This window comes from Oncorhynchus mykiss, chromosome 1 (assembly GCF_013265735.2).
Source record: "Oncorhynchus mykiss isolate Arlee chromosome 1, USDA_OmykA_1.1, whole genome shotgun sequence".
In the NCBI taxonomy this organism is placed as follows: domain Eukaryota; kingdom Metazoa; phylum Chordata; class Actinopteri; order Salmoniformes; family Salmonidae; genus Oncorhynchus; species Oncorhynchus mykiss.
Window position 1 is genome coordinate 95,142,057 of NC_048565.1, and position 19,986 is coordinate 95,162,042.

General features: G+C 44.3%; 1 protein-coding gene across 1 annotated transcript in view; it reads left to right on the forward strand.

Moving 5' to 3' along the window:
• Nucleotides 1–19,986, forward strand: part of LOC110511675 (ryanodine receptor 2-like) — a 532,917-nt gene that overhangs the window by 424,902 nt on the left and 88,029 nt on the right. Inside the window, exons 78-81 of the mRNA XM_036989200.1 lie at nucleotides 1,006–1,102; nucleotides 15,595–15,701; nucleotides 16,325–16,376; nucleotides 16,849–16,899. Of these exons, the coding sequence (XP_036845095.1) occupies nucleotides 1,006–1,102; nucleotides 15,595–15,701; nucleotides 16,325–16,376; nucleotides 16,849–16,899 (307 nt within the window). The remainder of the gene's footprint in view (nucleotides 1–1,005; nucleotides 1,103–15,594; nucleotides 15,702–16,324; nucleotides 16,377–16,848; nucleotides 16,900–19,986) is intronic.

Genomic DNA, 19,986 nt, shown 5'->3' on the forward strand with positions numbered 1-19,986 from the left:
AACATGGCTCCCAGGTAAACATGGCTCCCCTGTATAACCTACCCAGGTAAACATGGCTCCCCTGTATAACCTACCCAGGTAAACATGGCTCCCCTGTATAACCTACCCAGGTAAACATGGCTCCCCTGTATAATCTACCCAGGTAAACATGGCTCCCCTGTATAACCTACCCTAACCTACCCAGGTAAACATGGCTCCCCTGTATAATCTACCCAGGTAAACATGGCTCCCCTGTATAACCTACCCTAACCTACCCAGGTAAACATGGCTCCCAGGTAAACATGTCTCCACGTGCCTTACCTAACTAACCCTAACTAACCCAGGTAAACATGTCTCCACATGCCTTACCTAACTAATCCCAACTAACCCAGGTAAACATGGCTCCTCTTGCCTTACCTAACTAACCCTAACTAACTCAGGTAAACATGGCTCCACTTGCCTTACCTAACTAACCCTAACTAACCCAGGTAAACATGGCTCCACTTGCCTTACCTAACTAACCCTAACCCTAATTTACCCAGGTACACATGGCTCCTCTTGCCTTACCTAACTAACCCTAACTAACCCAGGTAAACATGTCTCCACTTGCCTTATCTAACTAACTCACCCAGGTAAACATGCTCCTCTTGCCTTACCTAACTAACCCTAACTAACCCAGATAAACATGCTCCTCTTGCCTTACCTAACTAACCCTAACTAACCCAGATAAACATGTCTCCACGTGCCTTACCTAACTAACCCTAACTTACCCAGGTAAACATGTCTCCACGTGCCTTACCTAACTAGCCCTCTCTTTCACCCTGCTCCACCCCCACATGTAAATGAACATATTCCTGTCATCTCCTGGTGAATCAACGGGCCTCAGCAGTACATCTTCAGAAAACCATGTTCTGTGCAGTTTTATAAAGGATCACGGTCCAACTACTACTTCCTGTCCAGGACAGACTTCTCTCTCTCTCTCATTCATCCATTCACCTCTGATGACTTCTCTCTGTCTCCCACCAGGCACCGGGCGGTCAACCTGTTTCTACAGGGATATGAGAAGTCCTGGATTGAGACTGAGGAGCACTACTTTGAGGATAAGCTCATAGAGGACCTGGCTGTAAGTGTTCCTCCATTGATAAGCTCATAGAGGACCAGACTGTAAGTGTTCCTCCATTGATAAGCTCATAGAGGACCAGACTGTAAGTGTTACTCCATTGATAAGCTCATAGAGGACCAGACTGTAAGTGTTACTCCATTGATAAGCTCATAGAGGACCAGACTGTAAGTGTTCCTCTATTGATAAGCTCATAGAGGACCAGACTGTAAGTGTTACTCCATTGATAAGCTCATAGAGGACCAGACTGAAAGTGTTCCTCCATTGATAAGCTCATAGTCAACCAGACTGTAAGTGTTCCTCCATTGATAAGCTCATTGAGGACCAGACTGTAAGTGTTCCTCCATTGATAAGCTCATAGAGGGCCTGACTGTAAGTGTTACTCCATTGATAAGCTCATAGAGGACCAGACTGTAAGTGTTACTCCATTGATAAGCTCATAGAGGACCTGACTGTAAGTGTTCCTCCATTGATAAGCTCATAGAGGACCAGACTGTTAGTGTTCCTCCATTGATAAGCTCATAGAGGACCAGACTGTAAGTGTTCCTCCATTGATAAGCTCATAGTCAACCAGACTGTAAGTGTTCCTCCATTGATAAGCTCATAGAGAACCAGACTGTAAGTGTTACTCCATTGATAAGCTCATAGAGGACCAGACTGTAAGTGTTCCTCCATTGATAAGCTCATAGAGGACCAGACTGTAAGTGTTCCTCCATTGATAAGCTCATAGAGGACCAGACTGTAAGTGTTCCTCCATTGATAAGCTCATAGAGGACCAGACTGTAAGTGTTACTCCATTTAAAGTGTGAATTCAGGAACACTGTGTGGGAAGTCACACAGCAGGGAATGCCTGTGTCTCGTTACAATATGTTTCTAATGACGTGATATTGTGTTGATGCTATGTTCCTGCCTGCACACAAACCACGTCCTCATGTTGTTCGCGGAGCATCCATTTGATATTCTGAGCACAGCCACACAGACATAGAACTCTCGGTTTGAAATGAAGTCATGATTGGATTAACCAGGCTCCAATACCCAGCATTCATTGTGGGCGAAGTGATTTATTTTTTCTGAAAGCACAAAGAAACAAACAAAAGCAGTCAACGATGCATTCCTTTCAGATAACGTTTCTGAGAATTTCCTCTCAATGCACCGGAGGGAAGGAATGAACTATGTGGAGGAGACTAGAGAGAGTTACCTGGAATGAACTATGTGGAGGAGACTAGAGAGAGTTACCTGGAATTAACTAGAGACTATTGTAGATGTACTGAGTAGAATAGAAAACCCTGTTGGAAAAATGTAGATAATTGTTGTTGATTGAATTGAGATGAGAACATTTTTATTTTTCAATGAACATTCTCACCCAAATATATTCATCACTGGTCTCTAGGGAGTAGTGTTCATATGGTCTCCAGGGAGTAGTGTTCATATGGTCTCTAGGGAGTAGTGTTCATATGGTCTCTAGGGAGTAGTGTTCATATGGTCTCTAGGGAGTAGTGTTCATATGGTCTCTAGGGAGTAGTGTTCATATGGTCTCTAGGGAGTAGTGTTCATATGGTCTCTAGGGAGTAGTGTTCATATGGTCTCTAGGGAGTAGAGTTCATATGGTCTCTAGGGAGTAGTGTTCATATGGTCTCCAGGGAGTAGTGTTCATATGGTCTCCAGGGAGTAGTGTTCATATGGTCTCCAGGGAGTAGTGTTCATATGGTCTCTAGGGAGTAGTGTTCATATGGTCTCTAGGGAGTAGTGTTCATATGGTCTCCAGGGAGTAGTGTTCATATGGTCTCCAGGGAGTAGTGTTCATATGGTCTCTAGGGAGTAGTGTTCATATGGTCTCTAGGGAGTAGTGTTCATATGGTCTCTAGGGAGTAGTGTTCATATGGTCTCTAGGGAGTAGTGTTCATATAGTCTCTAGGGAGTAGTGTTCATATGGTCTCTAGGGAGTAGTGTTCATATGGTCTCTAGGGAGTAGTGTTCATATGGTCTCTAGGGAGTAGTGTTCATATGGTCTCTAGGGAGTAGTGTTCATATGGTCTCTAGGGAGTAGTGTTCATATGGTCTCCAGGGAGTAGTGTTCATATGGTCTCTAGGGAGTAGTGTTCATATGGTCTCCAGGGAGTAGTGTTCATATGGTCTCTAGGGAGTAGTGTTCATATGGTCTCTAGGGAGTAGTGTTCATATGGTCTCTAGGGAGTAGTGTAGTGTTCATATGGTCTCTAGGGAGTAGTGTTCATATGGTCTCTAGGGAGTAGTGTTCATATGGTCTCTAGGGAGTAGTGTTCATATGGTCTCTAGGGAGTAGTGTTCATATGGTCTCCAGGGAGTAGTGTTCATATGGTCTCTAGGGAGTAGTGTTCATATGGTCTCTAGGGAGTAGTGTTCATATGGTCTCCAGGGAGTAGTGTTCATATGGTCTCTAGGGAGTAGTGTTCATATGGTCTCTAGGGAGTAGTGTTCATATGGTCTCCTAGGGAGTAGTGTTCATATGGTCTCTAGGGAGTAGTGTTCATATGGTCTCTAGGGAGTAGTGTTCATATGGTCTCTAGGGAGTAGTGTTCATATGGTCTCTAGGGAGTAGTGTTCATATGGTCTCTAGGGAGTAGTGTTCATATGGTCTCTAGGGAGTAGTGTTCATATGGTCTCTAGGGAGTAGTGTTCATATGGTCTCTAGGGAGTAGTGTTCATATGGTCTCTAGGGAGTAGTGTTCATATGGTCTCTAGGGAGTAGTGTTCATATGGTCTCTAGGGAGTAGTGTTCATATGGTCTCTAGGGAGTAGTGTTCATATGGTCTCTAGGGAGTAGTGTTCATATGGTCTCTAGGGAGTAGTGTTCATATGGTCTCTAGGGAGTAGTGTTCATATGGTCTCTAGGGAGTAGTGTTCATATGGTCTCTAGGGAGTAGTGTTCATATGGTCTCTAGGGAGTAGTGTTCATATGGTCTCCAGGGAGTAGTGTTCATATGGTCTCTAGGGAGTAGTGTTCATATGGTCTCTAGGGAGTAGTGTTCATATGGTCTCTAGGGAGTAGTGTTCATATGGTCTCCAGGGAGTAGTGTTCATATGGTCTCTAGGGAGTAGTGTTCATATGGTCTCTAGGGAGTAGTGTTCATATGGTCTCTAGGGAGTAGTGTTCATATGGTCTCTAGGGAGTAGTGTTCATATGGTCTCTAGGGAGTAGTGTTCATATGGTCTCCAGGGAGTAGTGTTCATATGGTCTCTAGGGAGTAGTGTTCATATGGTCTCTAGGGAGTAGTGTTCATATGGTCTCTAGGGAGTAGTGTTCATATGGTCTCTAGGGAGTAGTGTTCATATGGTCTCTAGGGAGTAGTGTTCATATGGTCTCTAGGGAGTAGTGTTCATATGGTCTCTAGGGAGTAGTGTTCATATGGTCTCTAGGGAGTAGTGTTCATATGGTCTCCAGGGAGTAGTGTTCATATGGTCTCCAGGGAGTAGTGTTCATATGGTCTCTAGGGAGTAGTGTTCATATGGTCTCTAGGGAGTAGTGTTCATATGGTCTCTAGGGAGTAGTGTTCATATGGTCTCCAGGGAGTAGTGTTCATATGGTCTCTAGGGAGTAGTGTTCATATGGTCTCTAGGGAGTAGTGTTCATATGGTCTCTAGGGAGTAGTGTTCATATGGTCTCTAGGGAGTAGTGTTCATATGGTCTCTAGGGAGTAGTGTTCATATGGTCTCTAGGGAGTAGTGTTCATATGGTCTCTAGGGAGTAGTGTTCATATATTCATCACTGGTCTCTAGGGAGTAGTGTTCATATGGTCTCCAGGGAGTAGTGTTCATATGGTCTCTAGGGAGTAGTGTTCATATGGTCTCTAGGGAGTAGTGTTCATATGGTCTCTAGGGAGTAGTGTTCATATGGTCTCTAGGGAGTAGTGTTCATATGGTCTCTAGGGAGTAGTGTTCATATGGTCTCTAGGGAGTAGTGTTCATATGGTCTCTAGGGAGTAGTGTTCATATGGTCTCTAGGGAGTAGTGTTCATATGGTCTCTAGGGAGTAGTGTTCATATGGTCTCTAGGGAGTAGTGTTCATATGGTCTCTAGGGAGTAGTGTTCATATGGTCTCTAGGGAGTAGTGTTCATATGGTCTCTAGGGAGTAGTGTTCATATGGTCTCTAGGGAGTAGTGTTCATATGGTCTCTAGGGAGTAGTGTTCATATGGTCTCTAGGGAGTAGTGTTCATATGGTCTCTAGGGAGTAGTGTTCATATGGTCTCTAGGGAGTAGTGTTCATATGGTCTCTAGGGAGTAGTGTTCATATGGTCTCTAGGGAGTAGTGTTCATATGGTCTCTAGGGAGTAGTGTTCATATGGTCTCTAGGGAGTAGTGTTCATATGGTCTCCAGGGAGTAGTGTTCATATGGTCTCTAGGGAGTAGTGTTCATATGGTCTCTAGGGAGTAGTGTTCATATGGTCTCTAGGGAGTAGTGTTCATATGGTCTCCAGGGAGTAGTGTTCATATGGTCTCTAGGGAGTAGTGTTCATATGGTCTCTAGGGAGTAGTGTTCATATGGTCTCTAGGGAGTAGTGTTCATATGGTCTCTAGGGAGTAGTGTTCATATGGTCTCTAGGGAGTAGTGTTCATATGGTCTCCAGGGAGTAGTGTTCATATGGTCTCTAGGGAGTAGTGTTCATATGGTCTCCAGGGAGTAGTGTTCATATGGTCTCCAGGGAGTAGTGTTCATATGGTCTCTAGGGAGTAGTGTTCATATGGTCTCTAGGGAGTAGTGTTCATATGGTCTCCAGGGAGTAGTGTTCATATGGTCTCTAGGGAGTAGTGTTCATATGGTCTCTAGGGAGTAGTGTTCATATGGTCTCCAGGGAGTAGTGTTCATATGGTCTCTAGGGAGTAGTGTTCATATGGTCTCTAGGGAGTAGTGTTCATATGGTCTCTAGGGAGTAGTGTTCATATGGTCTCTAGGGAGTAGTGTTCATATGGTCTCCAGGGAGTAGTGTTCATATGGTCTCTAGGGAGTAGTGTTCATATGGTCTCTAGGGAGTAGTGTTCATATGGTCTCTAGGGAGTAGTGTTCATATGGTCTCTAGGGAGTAGTGTTCATATGGTCTCCAGGGAGTAGTGTTCATATGGTCTCTAGGGAGTAGTGTTCATATGGTCTCTAGGGAGTAGTGTTCATATGGTCTCTAGGGAGTAGTGTAGTGTTCATATGGTCTCTAGGGAGTAGTGTTCATATGGTCTCTAGGGAGTAGTGTTCATATGGTCTCCAGGGAGTAGTGTTCATATGGTCTCTAGGGAGTAGTGTTCATATGGTCTCTAGGGAGTAGTGTTCATATGGTCTCTAGGGAGTAGTGTTCATATGGTCTCTAGGGAGTAGTGTTCATATGGTCTCTAGGGAGTAGTGTTCATATGGTCTCCAGGGAGTAGTGTTCATATGGTCTCTAGGGAGTAGTGTTCATATGGTCTCTAGGGAGTAGTGTTCATATGGTCTCTAGGGAGTAGTGTTCATATGGTCTCTAGGGAGTAGTGTTCATATGGTCTCTAGGGAGTAGTGTTCATATGGTCTCTAGGGAGTAGTGTTCATATGGTCTCTAGGGAGTAGTGTTCATATGGTCTCTAGGGAGTAGTGTTCATATGGTCTCCAGGGAGTAGTGTTCATATGGTCTCCAGGGAGTAGTGTTCATATGGTCTCTAGGGAGTAGTGTTCATATGGTCTCTAGGGAGTAGTGTTCATATGGTCTCTAGGGAGTAGTGTTCATATGGTCTCCAGGGAGTAGTGTTCATATGGTCTCTAGGGAGTAGTGTTCATATGGTCTCTAGGGAGTAGTGTTCATATGGTCTCTAGGGAGTAGTGTTCATATGGTCTCTAGGGAGTAGTGTTCATATGGTCTCTAGGGAGTAGTGTTCATATGGTCTCTAGGGAGTAGTGTTCATATGGTCTCTAGGGAGTAGTGTTCATATATTCATCACTGGTCTCTAGGGAGTAGTGTTCATATGGTCTCCAGGGAGTAGTGTTCATATGGTCTCTAGGGAGTAGTGTTCATATGGTCTCTAGGGAGTAGTGTTCATATGGTCTCTAGGGAGTAGTGTTCATATGGTCTCTAGGGAGTAGTGTTCATATGGTCTCTAGGGAGTAGTGTTCATATGGTCTCTAGGGAGTAGTGTTCATATGGTCTCTAGGGAGTAGTGTTCATATGGTCTCTAGGGAGTAGTGTTCATATGGTCTCTAGGGAGTAGTGTTCATATGGTCTCCAGGGAGTAGTGTTCATATGGTCTCTAGGGAGTAGTGTTCATATGGTCTCTAGGGAGTAGTGTTCATATGGTCTCTAGGAAGTAGTGTTCATATGGTCTCTAGGGAGTAGTGTTCATATGGTCTCTAGGGAGTAGTGTTCATATGGTCTCTAGGGAGTAGTGTTCATATGGTCTCCAGGGAGTAGTGTTCATATGGTCTCTAGGGAGTAGTGTTCATATGGTCTCTAGGGAGTAGTGTTCATATGGTCTCTAGGGAGTAGTGTTCATATGGTCTCTAGGGAGTAGTGTTCATATGGTCTCCAGGGAGTAGTGTTCATATGGTCTCTAGGGAGTAGTGTTCATATGGTCTCTAGGGAGTAGTGTTCATATGGTCTCTAGGGAGTAGTGTTCATATGGTCTCCAGGGAGTAGTGTTCATATGGTCTCTAGGGAGTAGTGTTCATATGGTCTCTAGGGAGTAGTGTTCATATGGTCTCTAGGGAGTAGTGTTCATATGGTCTCTAGGGAGTAGTGTTCATATGGTCTCTAGGGAGTAGTGTTCATATGGTCTCTAGGGAGTAGTGTTCATATGGTCTCCAGGGAGTAGTGTTCATATGGTCTCTAGGGAGTAGTGTTCATATGGTCTCTAGGGAGTAGTGTTCATATGGTCTCTAGGGAGTAGTGTTCATATGGTCTCTAGGGAGTAGTGTTCATATGGTCTCTAGGGAGTAGTGTTCATATGGTCTCTAGGGAGTAGTGTTCATATGGTCTCTAGGGAGTAGTGTTCATATGGTCTCTAGGGAGTAGTGTTCATATGGTCTCTAGGGAGTAGTGTTCATATGGTCTCCAGGGAGTAGTGTTCATATGGTCTCTAGGGAGTAGTGTTCATATGGTCTCCAGGGAGTAGTGTTCATATGGTCTCTAGGGAGTAGTGTTCATATGGTCTCTAGGGAGTAGTGTTCATATGGTCTCTAGGGAGTAGTGTTCATATGGTCTCTAGGGAGTAGTGTTCATATGGTCTCTAGGGAGTAGTGTTCATATGGTCTCCAGGGAGTAGTGTTCATATGGTCTCTAGGGAGTAGTGTTCATATGGTCTCTAGGGAGTAGTGTTCATATGGTCTCTAGGGAGTAGTGTTCATATGGTCTCTAGGGAGTAGTGTTCATATGGTCTCCAGGGAGTAGTGTTCATATGGTCTCTAGGGAGTAGTGTTCATATGGTCTCCAGGGAGTAGTGTTCATATGGTCTCCAGGGTGTAGTGTTCATATGGTCTCTAGGGAGTAGTGTTCATATGGTCTCTAGGGAGTAGTGTTCATATGGTCTCTAGGGAGTAGTGTTCATATGGTCTCTAGGGAGTAGTGTTCATATGGTCTCTAGGGAGTAGTGTTCATATGGTCTCTAGGGAGTAGTGTTCATATGGTCTCTAGGGAGTAGTGTTCATATGGTCTCTAGGGAGTAGTGTTCATATGGTCTCTAGGGAGTAGTGTTCATATGGTCTCTAGGGAGTAGTGTTCATATGGTCTCTAGGGAGTAGTGTTCATATGGTCTCTAGGGAGTAGTGTTCATATGGTCTCTAGGGAGTAGTGTTCATATGGTCTCCAGGGAGTAGTGTTCATATGGTCTCCAGGGAGTAGTGTTCATATGGTCTCTAGGGAGTAGTGTTCATATGGTCTCTAGGGAGTAGTGTTCATATGGTCTCTAGGGAGTAGTGTTCATATGGTCTCTAGGGAGTAGTGTTCATATGGTCTCTAGGGAGTAGTGTTCATATGGTCTCTAGGGAGTAGTGTTCATATGGTCTCTAGGGAGTAGTGTTCATATGGTCTCTAGGGAGTAGTGTTCATATGGTCTCTAGGGAGTAGTGTTCATATGGTCTCTAGGGAGTAGTGTTCATATGGTCTCCAGGGAGTAGTGTTCATATGGTCTCTAGGGAGTAGTGTTCATATGGTCTCTAGGGAGTAGTGTTCATATGGTCTCTAGGGAGTAGTGTTCATATGGTCTCTAGGGAGTAGTGTTCATATGGTCTCCAGGGAGTAGTGTTCATATGGTCTCTAGGGAGTAGTGTTCATATGGTCTCTAGGGAGTAGTGTTCATATGGTCTCTAGGGAGTAGTGTTCATATGGTCTCTAGGGAGTAGTGTTCATATGGTCTCTAGGGAGTAGTGTTCATATGGTCTCCAGGGAGTAGTGTTCATATGGTCTCCAGGGAGTAGTGTTCATATGGTCTCTAGGGAGTAGTGTTCATATGGTCTCTAGGGAGTAGTGTTCATATGGTCTCTAGGGAGTAGTGTTCATATGGTCTCTAGGGAGTAGAGTTCATATGGTCTCTAGGGAGTAGTGTTCATATGGTCTCTAGGGAGTAGTGTTCATATGGTCTCTAGGGAGTAGTGTTCATATGGTCTCTAGGGAGTAGTGTTCATATGGTCTCTAGGGAGTAGTGTTCATATGGTCTCCAGGGAGTAGTGTTCATATGGTCTCTAGGGAGTAGTGTTCATATGGTCTCCAGGGAGTAGTGTTCATATGGTCTCTAGGGAGTAGTGTTCATATGGTCTCTAGGGAGTAGTGTTCATATGGTCTCTAGGGAGTAGTGTTCATATGGTCTCTAGGGAGTAGTGTTCATATGGTCTCCAGGGAGTAGTGTTCATATGGTCTCTAGGGAGTAGTGTTCATATGGTCTCTAGGGAGTAGTGTTCATATGGTCTCTAGGGAGTAGTGTTCATATGGTCTCTAGGGAGTAGTGTTCATATGGTCTCTAGGGAGTAGTGTTCATATGGTCTCCAGGGAGTAGTGTTCATATGGTCTCCAGGGAGTAGTGTTCATATGGTCTCTAGGGAGTAGTGTTCATATGGTCTCTAGGGAGTAGTGTTCATATGGTCTCTAGGGAGTAGTGTTCATATGGTCTCTAGGGAGTAGAGTTCATATGGTCTCTAGGGAGTAGTGTTCATATGGTCTCTAGGGAGTAGTGTTCATATGGTCTCTAGGGAGTAGTGTTCATATGGTCTCTAGGGAGTAGTGTTCATATGGTCTCTAGGGAGTAGTGTTCATATGGTCTCCAGGGAGTAGTGTTCATATGGTCTCCAGGGAGTAGTGTTCATATGGTCTCTAGGGAGTAGTGTTCATATGGTCTCTAGGGAGTAGTGTTCATATGGTCTCTAGGGAGTAGTGTTCATATGGTCTCTAGGGAGTAGAGTTCATATGGTCTCTAGGGAGTAGTGTTCATATGGTCTCTAGGGAGTAGTGTTCATATGGTCTCTAGGGAGTAGTGTTCATATGGTCTCTAGGGAGTAGTGTTCATATGGTCTCTAGGGAGTAGTGTTCATATGGTCTCCAGGGAGTAGTGTTCATATGGTCTCTAGGGAGTAGTGTTCATATGGTCTCCAGGGAGTAGTGTTCATATGGTCTCTAGGGAGTAGTGTTCATATGGTCTCTAGGGAGTAGTGTTCATATGGTCTCTAGGGAGTAGTGTTCATATGGTCTCTAGGGAGTAGTGTTCATATGGTCTCTAGGGAGTAGTGTTCATATGGTCTCTAGGGAGTAGTGTTCATATGGTCTCTAGGGAGTAGTGTTCATATGGTCTCCAGGGAGTAGTGTTCATATGGTCTCTAGGGAGTAGTGTTCATATGGTCTCTAGGGAGTAGTGTTCATATGGTCTCTAGGGAGTAGTGTTCATATGGTCTCTAGGGAGTAGTGTTCATATGGTCTCTAGGGAGTAGTGTTCATATGGTCTCCAGGGAGTAGTGTTCATATGGTCTCCAGGGAGTAGTGTTCATATGGTCTCTAGGGAGTAGTGTTCATATGGTCTCTAGGGAGTAGTGTTCATATGGTCTCTAGGGAGTAGTGTTCATATGGTCTCTAGGGAGTAGTGTTCATATGGTCTCTAGGGAGTAGTGTTCATATGGTCTCTAGGGAGTAGTGTTCATATATTCATCACTGGTCTCTAGGGAGTAGTGTTCATATGGTCTCTAGGGAGTAGTGTTCATATGGTATCTAGGGAGTAGTGTTCATATGGTCTCTAGGGAGTAGTGTTCATATGGTCTCTAGGGAGTAGTGTTCATATGGTCTCTAGGGAGTAGTGTACATATGGTCTCTAGGGAGTAGTGTTCATATGGTCTCTAGGGAGTAGTGTTCATATGGTCTCCAGGGAGTAGTGTTCATATGGTCTCTAGGGAGTAGTGTTCATATGGTCTCTAGGGAGTAGTGTTCATATGGTCTCTAGGGAGTAGTGTTCATATGGTCTCTAGGGAGTAGTGTTCATATGGTCTCCAGGGAGTAGTGTTCATATGGTCTCTAGGGAGTAGTGTTCATATGGTCTCCAGGGAGTAGTGTTCATATGGTCTCTAGGGAGTAGTGTTCATATGGTCTCCAGGGAGTAGTGTTCATATGGTCTCTAGGGAGTAGTGTTCATATGGTCTCTAGGGAGTAGTGTTCATATGGTCTCCAGGGAGTAGTGTTCATATGGTCTCTAGGGAGTAGTGTTCATATGGTCTCTAGGGAGTAGTGTTCATATGGTCTCTAGGGAGTAGTGTTCATATGGTCTCTAGGGAGTAGTGTTCATATGGTCTCTAGGGAGTAGTGTTCATATGGTCTCTAGGGAGTAGTGTTCATATGGTCTCTAGGGAGTAGTGTAGTGTTCATATGGTCTCTAGGGAGTAGTGTTCATATGGTCTCTAGGGAGTAGTGTTCATATGGTCTCTAGGGAGTAGTGTTCATATGGTCTCTAGGGAGTAGTGTTCATATGGTCTCTAGGGAGTAGTGTTCATATGGTCTCTAGGGAGTAGTGTTCATATGGTCTCCAGGGAGTAGTGTTCATATGGTCTCTAGGGAGTAGTGTTCATATGGTCTCTAGGGAGTAGTGTTCATATGGTCTCTAGGGAGTAGTGTTCATATGGTCTCTAGGGAGTAGTGTTCATATGGTCTCCAGGGAGTAGTGTTCATATGGTCTCTAGGGAGTAGTGTTCATATGGTCTCTAGGGAGTAGTCTCTAGGGAGTAGTGTTCATATGGTCTCTAGGGAGTAGTGTTCATATGGTCTCTAGGGAGTAGTGTTCATATGGTCTCTAGGGAGTAGTGTTCATATGGTCTCTAGGGAGTAGTGTTCATATGGTCTCTAGGGAGTAGTGTTCATATGGTCTCTAGGGAGTAGTGTTCATATGGTCTCTAGGGAGTAGTGTTCATATGGTCTCCAGGGAGTAGTGTTCATATGGTCTCTAGGGAGTAGTGTTCATATGGTCTCTAGGGAGTAGTGTTCATATGGTCTCTAGGGAGTAGTGTTCATATGGTCTCTAGGGAGTAGTGTTCATATGGTCTCTAGGGAGTAGTGTTCATATGGTCTCCAGGGAGTAGTGTTCATATGGTCTCTAGGGAGTAGTGTTCATATGGTCTCTAGGGAGTAGTGTTCATATGGTCTCCAGGGAGTAGTGTTCATATGGTCTCTAGGGAGTAGTGTTCATATGGTCTCTAGGGAGTAGTGTTCATATGGTCTCTAGGGAGTAGTGTTCATATGGTCTCTAGGGAGTAGTGTTCATATGGTCTCTAGGGAGTAGTGTTCATATGGTCTCCAGGGAGTAGTGTTCATATGGTCTCTAGGGAGTAGTGTTCATATGGTCTCCAGGGAGTAGTGTTCATATGGTCTCTAGGGAGTAGTGTTCATATGGTCTCTAGGGAGTAGTGTTCATATGGTCTCTAGGGAGTAGTGTTCATATGGTCTCTAGGGAGTAGTGTTCATATGGTCTCTAGGGAGTAGTGTTCATATGGTCTCTAGGGAGTAGTGTTCATATGGTCTCTAGGGAGTAGTGTTCATATAGTCTCTAGGGAGTAGTGTTCATATGGTCTCCAGGGAGTAGTGTTCATATGGTCTCTAGGGAGTAGTGTTCATATGGTCTCTAGGGAGTAGTGTTCATATGGTCTCTAGGGAGTAGTGTTCATATGGTCTCTAGGGAGTAGTGTTCATATGGTCTCTAGGGAGTAGTGTTCATATGGTCTCTAGGGAGTAGTGTTCATATGGTCTCCAGGGAGTAGTGTTCATATGGTCTCTAGGGAGTAGTGTTCATATGGTCTCCAGGGAGTAGTGTTCATATGGTCTCTAGGGAGTAGTGTTCATATGGTCTCTAGGGAGTAGTGTTCATATGGTCTCTAGGGAGTAGTGTTCATATGGTCTCCAGGGAGTAGTGTTCATATAGTCTCTAGGGAGTAGTGTTCATATGGTCTCTAGGGAGTAGTGTTCATATGGTCTCTAGGGAGTAGTGTTCATATGGTCTCTAGGGAGTAGTGTTCATATGGTCTCTAGGGAGTAGTGTTCATATGGTCTCTAGGGAGTAGTGTTCATATGGTCTCTAGGGAGTAGTGTTCATATGGTCTCTAGGGAGTAGTGTTCATATGGTCTCTAGGGAGTAGTGTTCATATGGTCTCTAGGGAGTAGTGTTCATATGGTCTCTAGGGAGTAGTGTTCATATGGTCTCTAGGGAGTAGTGTTCATATAGTCTCTAGGGAGTAGTGTTCATATGGTCTCCAGGGAGTAGTGTTCATATGGTCTCTAGGGAGTAGTGTTCATATGGTCTCTAGGGAGTAGTGTTCATATGGTCTCTAGGGAGTAGTGTTCATATGGTCTCTAGGGAGTAGTGTTCATATGGTCTCTAGGGAGTAGTGTTCATATGGTCTCTAGGGAGTAGTGTTCATATGGTCTCCAGGGAGTAGTGTTCATATGGTCTCTAGGGAGTAGTGTTCATATGGTCTCCAGGGAGTAGTGTTCATATGGTCTCTAGGGAGTAGTGTTCATATGGTCTCTAGGGAGTAGTGTTCATATGGTCTCTAGGGAGTAGTGTTCATATGGTCTCCAGGGAGTAGTGTTCATATAGTCTCTAGGGAGTAGTGTTCATATGGTCTCTAGGGAGTAGTGTTCATATGGTCTCTAGGGAGTAGTGTTCATATGGTCTCTAGGGAGTAGTGTTCATATGGTCTCTAGGGAGTAGTGTTCATATGGTCTCTAGGGAGTAGTGTTCATATGGTCTCTAGGGAGTAGTGTTCATATGGTCTCTAGGGAGTAGTGTTCATATGGTCTCTAGGGAGTAGTGTTCATATGGTCTCCAGGGAGTAGTGTTCATATGGTCTCTAGGGAGTAGTGTTCATATGGTCTCTAGGGAGTAGTGTTCATATAGTCTCCAGGGAGTAGTGTTCATATGGTCTCCAGGGAGTAGTGTTCATATGGTCTCTAGGGAGTAGTGTTCATATGGTCTCTAGGGAGTAGTGTTCATATGGTCTCTAGGGAGTAGTGTTCATATGGTCTCCAGGGAGTAGTGTTCATATGGTCTCTAGGGAGTAGTGTTCATATGGTCTCCAGGGAGTAGTGTTCATATGGTCTCTAGGGAGTAGTGTTCATATGGTCTCCAGGGAGTAGTGTTCATATGGTCTCTAGGGAGTAGTGTTCATATGGTCTCTAGGGAGTAGTGTTCATATGGTCTCTAGGGAGTAGTGTTCATATGGTCTCCAGGGAGTAGTGTTCATATGGTCTCTAGGGAGTAGTGTTCATATGGTCTCCAGGGAGTAGTGTTCATATGGTCTCTAGGGAGTAGTGTTCATATGGTCTCTAGGGAGTAGTGTTCATATGGTCTCTAGGGAGTAGTGTTCATATGGTCTCTAGGGAGTAGTGTTCATATGGTCTCTAGGGAGTAGTGTTCATATGGTCTCTAGGGAGTAGTGTTCATATGGTCTCTAGGGAGTAGTGTTCATATGGTCTCTAGGGAGTAGTGTTCATATGGTCTCTAGGGAGTAGTGTTCATATGGTCTCTAGGGAGTAGTGTTCATATGGTCTCTAGGGAGTAGTGTTCATATGGTCTCTAGGGAGTAGTGTTCATATGGTCTCCAGGGAGTAGTGTTCATATGGTCTCTAGGGAGTAGTGTTCATATGGTCTCTAGGGAGTAGTGTTCATATGGTCTCTAGGGAGTAGTGTTCATATGGTCTCTAGGGAGTAGTGTTCATATGGTCTCTAGGGAGTAGTGTTCATATGGTCTCTAGGGAGTAGTGTTCATATGGTCTCTAGGGAGTAGTGTTCATATGGTCTCTAGGGAGTAGTGTTCATATGGTCTCTAGGGAGTAGTGTTCATATGGTCTCTAGGGAGTAGTGTTCATATGGTCTCTAGGGAGTAGTGTTCATATGGTCTCTAGGGAGTAGTGTTCATATGGTCTCTAGGGAGTAGACTTGAGAGTGTTACCTGTGTAGATGTGGTGTAGACTAGAAGGCCCCGTAGAAATAGATTTGACGTTTGTGGATTGTGAAGAATCATTTTTTATTTTTATTCTGTCTTCACAGAGACCTGGAGGAGAAGAGCCTCCTGAAGAAGATGAGGGAGCCAAGAGGATTGACCCTCTTCATCAGCTCATACAGTTATTCAGCAGGACGGCCCTGACTGAGAAGTGGTGGGTAACTGCTCTCTAGCTGGTTAGTAAACTGTAGTAATACCAGGACTGTAACACTCTCTATATGATACATCATCCTCTCTACCCGGTGGTATAAAACTATAGTAATACCAGGACTGTAACACTCTCTATATGATACATCATCCTCTCTACCCAGTGGTATAAAACCATAGTAATACCAGGACTGTAACACTCTCTATATGATACATCATCGTCTCTACCCGGTGGTATAAAACCATAGTAATACCAGGACTGTAACACTCTCTATATGATACATCATCGTCTCTACCCGGTGGTATAAAACCATAGTAATACCAGGACTGTAACACTCTCTATATGATACATCATCGTCTCTACCCGGTGGTATAAAACCATAGTAATACCAGGACTGTAACACTCTCTATATGATACATCATCCTCTCTACCTGGTGGTATAAAACCAGGACTGTAACACTCTATAGGATACATCATCCTCTCTACCCGGTGGTATAAAACCATGATAATGCCACGGCTGTAACTGATCCATTACAGTGGATCTGATGTCTACCTGATGTTCTAGAACCTTCCTGATTCTACTACTACTATGACACAATAATAATGACCTTATCTACTGTGTGTTGCAGTAAGCTGGAAGAGGACATTCTCTACATGGCCTATGCTGACATTATGGCTAAGGTACCTCTTGCATTCAGAGTGGTCTTATGTCACAATCCATTATGTTTTTCTACTGATTCATCAATTATTTGATTGGTCCTATCACTTCATTGGTTGATTGATTTATTACTTGATTGGTCCTATCACTTCATTGGTTGATTGATTTATTACTTGATTGGTCCTATCACTTCATTGGTTGATTGATTTATTACTTGATTGGTCCTATCACTTCATTGGTTGATTGATTTATTACTTGATTGGTCCGATCACTTCATTGGTTGATTGATTTATTATTTGATTGGTCCGATCACTTGGTTGATTGATTTATTATTTGATTGGTCCGATCACTTGGTTGATTGATTGATTTATTATTTGATTGGTCCGATCACTTGGTTGATTGATTTATTATTTGATTGGCCCGATCACTTCATTGGTTGATTGATTTATTGGTTATAATGTCTTTCTCTTTCTGTATCATCCATTTCTCCACCAGAGCTGTCATGATGAAGAGGATGAGGATGGAGAGGAGGTGAAGAGTTTTGAAGTAGGTATCTCCTCTTGAACACCGTCCAACTCATTTAACTTTTGCCCATCCCTCCCCCAGAAGCATTTTAAAAAGAGGGTGACGTCTTTTAAAATGTGGGTTATTTAGTTTCCCATGGCTTGCAGGCAGCTTTTAAATGAACCCTGAAGAGATGGCAGCTAGAGTCTTCTCTGAGTTTAGATAATGACCCCTGAAGAGATGGCACATAGTCTTCTCTCTGAGTTGAGATAATGACCCCTGAAGAGATGGCAGGTAGAGTCTTCTCTCTGAGTTGAGATAATGACCCCTGAAGAGATGGCACATAGAGTCTTCTCTCTGAGTTGAGATAATGACCCCTGAAGAGATGGCAGGTAGAGTCTTCTCTCTGAGTTGAGATAATGACCCCTGAAGAGATGGTAGGTAGAGTCTTCTCTGAGTTGAGATAATGACCCCTGAAGAGATGGCACCTAGAGTCTTCTCTCTGAGTTGAGATAATGACCCCTGAAGAGATGGCACGTAGAGTCTTCTCTCTGAGTTGAGATAATGACCCCTGAAGAGATGGGACGTAGAGTCTACTCTGTTGAGATAATGACCCCTGAAGAGATGGCACATAGAGTCTTCTCTCTGAGTTGAGATAATGACCACTGAAGAGATTGCACATAGTCTTCTCTCTGATTTGAGATAATGACCCCCGAAGAGATGGCACATAGAGTCTTCTCTGAGTTGAGATAATGACCCCTGAAGAGATGGCACGTAGAGTCTACTCTGAGTTGAGATAATGACCCCTGAAGAGATGGCACATAGAGTCTTCTCTCTGAGTTGAGATAATGACCCCTGAAGAGATGGCACGTAGAGTCTACTCTCTGAGTTGAGATAATGACCCCTGAAGAGATGGCACGTAGAGTCTACTCTGTTGAGATAATGACCCCTGAAGAGATGGCACGTAGAGTCTACTCTCTGAGTTGAGATAATGACCCCTGAAGAGATGGCACATAGAGTCTTCTCTCTGAGTTGAGATAATGACCCCTGAAGAGATGGCACGTAGAGTCTACTCTCTGAGTTGAGATAATGACCCCTGAAGAGATGGCACATAGAGTCTTCTCTCTGAGTTGAGATAATGACCCCTGAAGAGATGGCACGTAGAGTCTACTCTCTGAGTTGAGATAATGACCCCTGAAGAGATGGCACATAGAGTCTTCTCTGAGTTGAGATAATGACCCCTGAAGAGATGGCACGTAGTCTTCTCTGTTGAGATAATGACCCCTGAAGAGATGGCACGTAGAGTCTACTCTGTTGAGATAATGACCCCTGAAGAGATGGCACGTAGAGTCTTCTCTGAGTTGAGATAATGACCCCTGAAGAGATGGCACGTAGAGTCTACTCTGTTGAGATAATGACCCCTGAAGAGATGGCACGTAGAGTCTACTCTCTGAGTTGAGATAATGACCCCTGAAGAGATGGCACGTAGAGTCTTCTCTGAGTTGAGATAATGACCCCTGAAGAGATGGCACGTAGAGTCTACTCTGCTGAGATAATGACCCCTGAAGAGATGACACGTAGAGTCTTCTCTCTGAGTTGAGATAATGACCCCTGAAGAGATGGCACGTAGAGTCTTCTCTCTGAGTTGAGATAATGACCCATGAAGAGATGGCACGTAGAGTCTTCTCTGAGTTGAGATAATGACCCCTGAAGAGATGACACGTAGAGTCTTCTCTGTTGAGTTGACACAATCTTGTGCAATACAAACTTTCTCACACATCGTTCATTGACATTAATGGGAGACTTGTGGATCTCAAGTTGGAGATCCAATCAGATGATAATGATATGGCTCATCTGTCTCATACCTGGTGTAATTTACCATAGATTGGCCACATTTTTTATTTTGATTTATTTAACGAGGCAAGTCAGTTAAGAACACATTTTGTTATTTACCCTGGCCAAACCCTAACCCCGGACGACGCTGGGGCCAATGACGGCCTACCCTGGCCAAACCCTAACCCCGGACGACGCTGGGGCCAATTGTGCTCCGCCCTTTGGAACTCCCAATCACGGCCGGTTGTGATACAGCCTGGAATCGAACCAGGGGACGTCTGTAATGACGCCTGTAGCACCGAGACGCAGTGCCTTAGACCTCTGCTCCACTCTGGAGCCCCTGTTATAATGGAACATGGTGTACATCTGTATCTTTTTTTTTCCTCGTGTGGTTTGTGTGATCATGCAGCGACACTCTTAAAACACTGAGGATGTTAATCAGCATGGCTTTTCAGTAGGCTGCTCACGGCTGTTCCTCAGGACCACATCCTGTCCTTATTACACCAATCTTTTCACCATCATTTTCTGGGAGGTTTTTCTATTTTTTCTGAGTATAGCTGGGTGGGATCCGTGCACTGTGAAATGATACCATTCTGTTTCCCCAGCGTGATATAAGCAAAGGTTTAAGCAACAAAATTGCCAAGAAGGAGGAAGAATCTCTGGTAACAAAGTTCTCAAAAAAACAACTGTCTCTTGTTGATTTTGCATCTTGTTTCCTTTCCAGTATTTCTGTATTTCATGTTCCTTTTGAAGGTTCCTCATTCATATCGTTCAGCCCCGCCCCTCTCCGCTTCCTGATTTGTTTTTTTCTTCAACACTGTAAAAAAAAAAAAAAAGCCTAAATTAGGAGAGCGGCCATCTTGCTTTTCCCGAGCTCTTCCATCCCCTTGTGTTCTTCTGCTGTGGCTCAGATGGAAAGTGGGGAAGCAGCCAAGCCTGGACCCCTATAGCGCTCCCTGCCATGCTGTTCCCTCAGTCGGGCAGAGTTGTTGCTGCTGTTTGGTTGTCACTGTTTCAGTGGGTGTTGCTGGAGACATGACACTGTCCCCCTCGTTGTCTATCTGTCTCATGACCCTCAGCACTGAGCTTACAGTCCACCTCACTGTACTAACACACAGACAGACTGCCTGCTCCCATCCAGCTCCAAGCCCTCTGTAGTCTTAACTAGCCAATGTGGGGCCCTGTGGTTATGAGTTACAATATTGTAATACATTTGTCTTCAACAGGCATTATTAACACCGGTGACATCATCCTGAATTCAATTTGAAAGACGTTGATAGAAAACACCTACGGAAG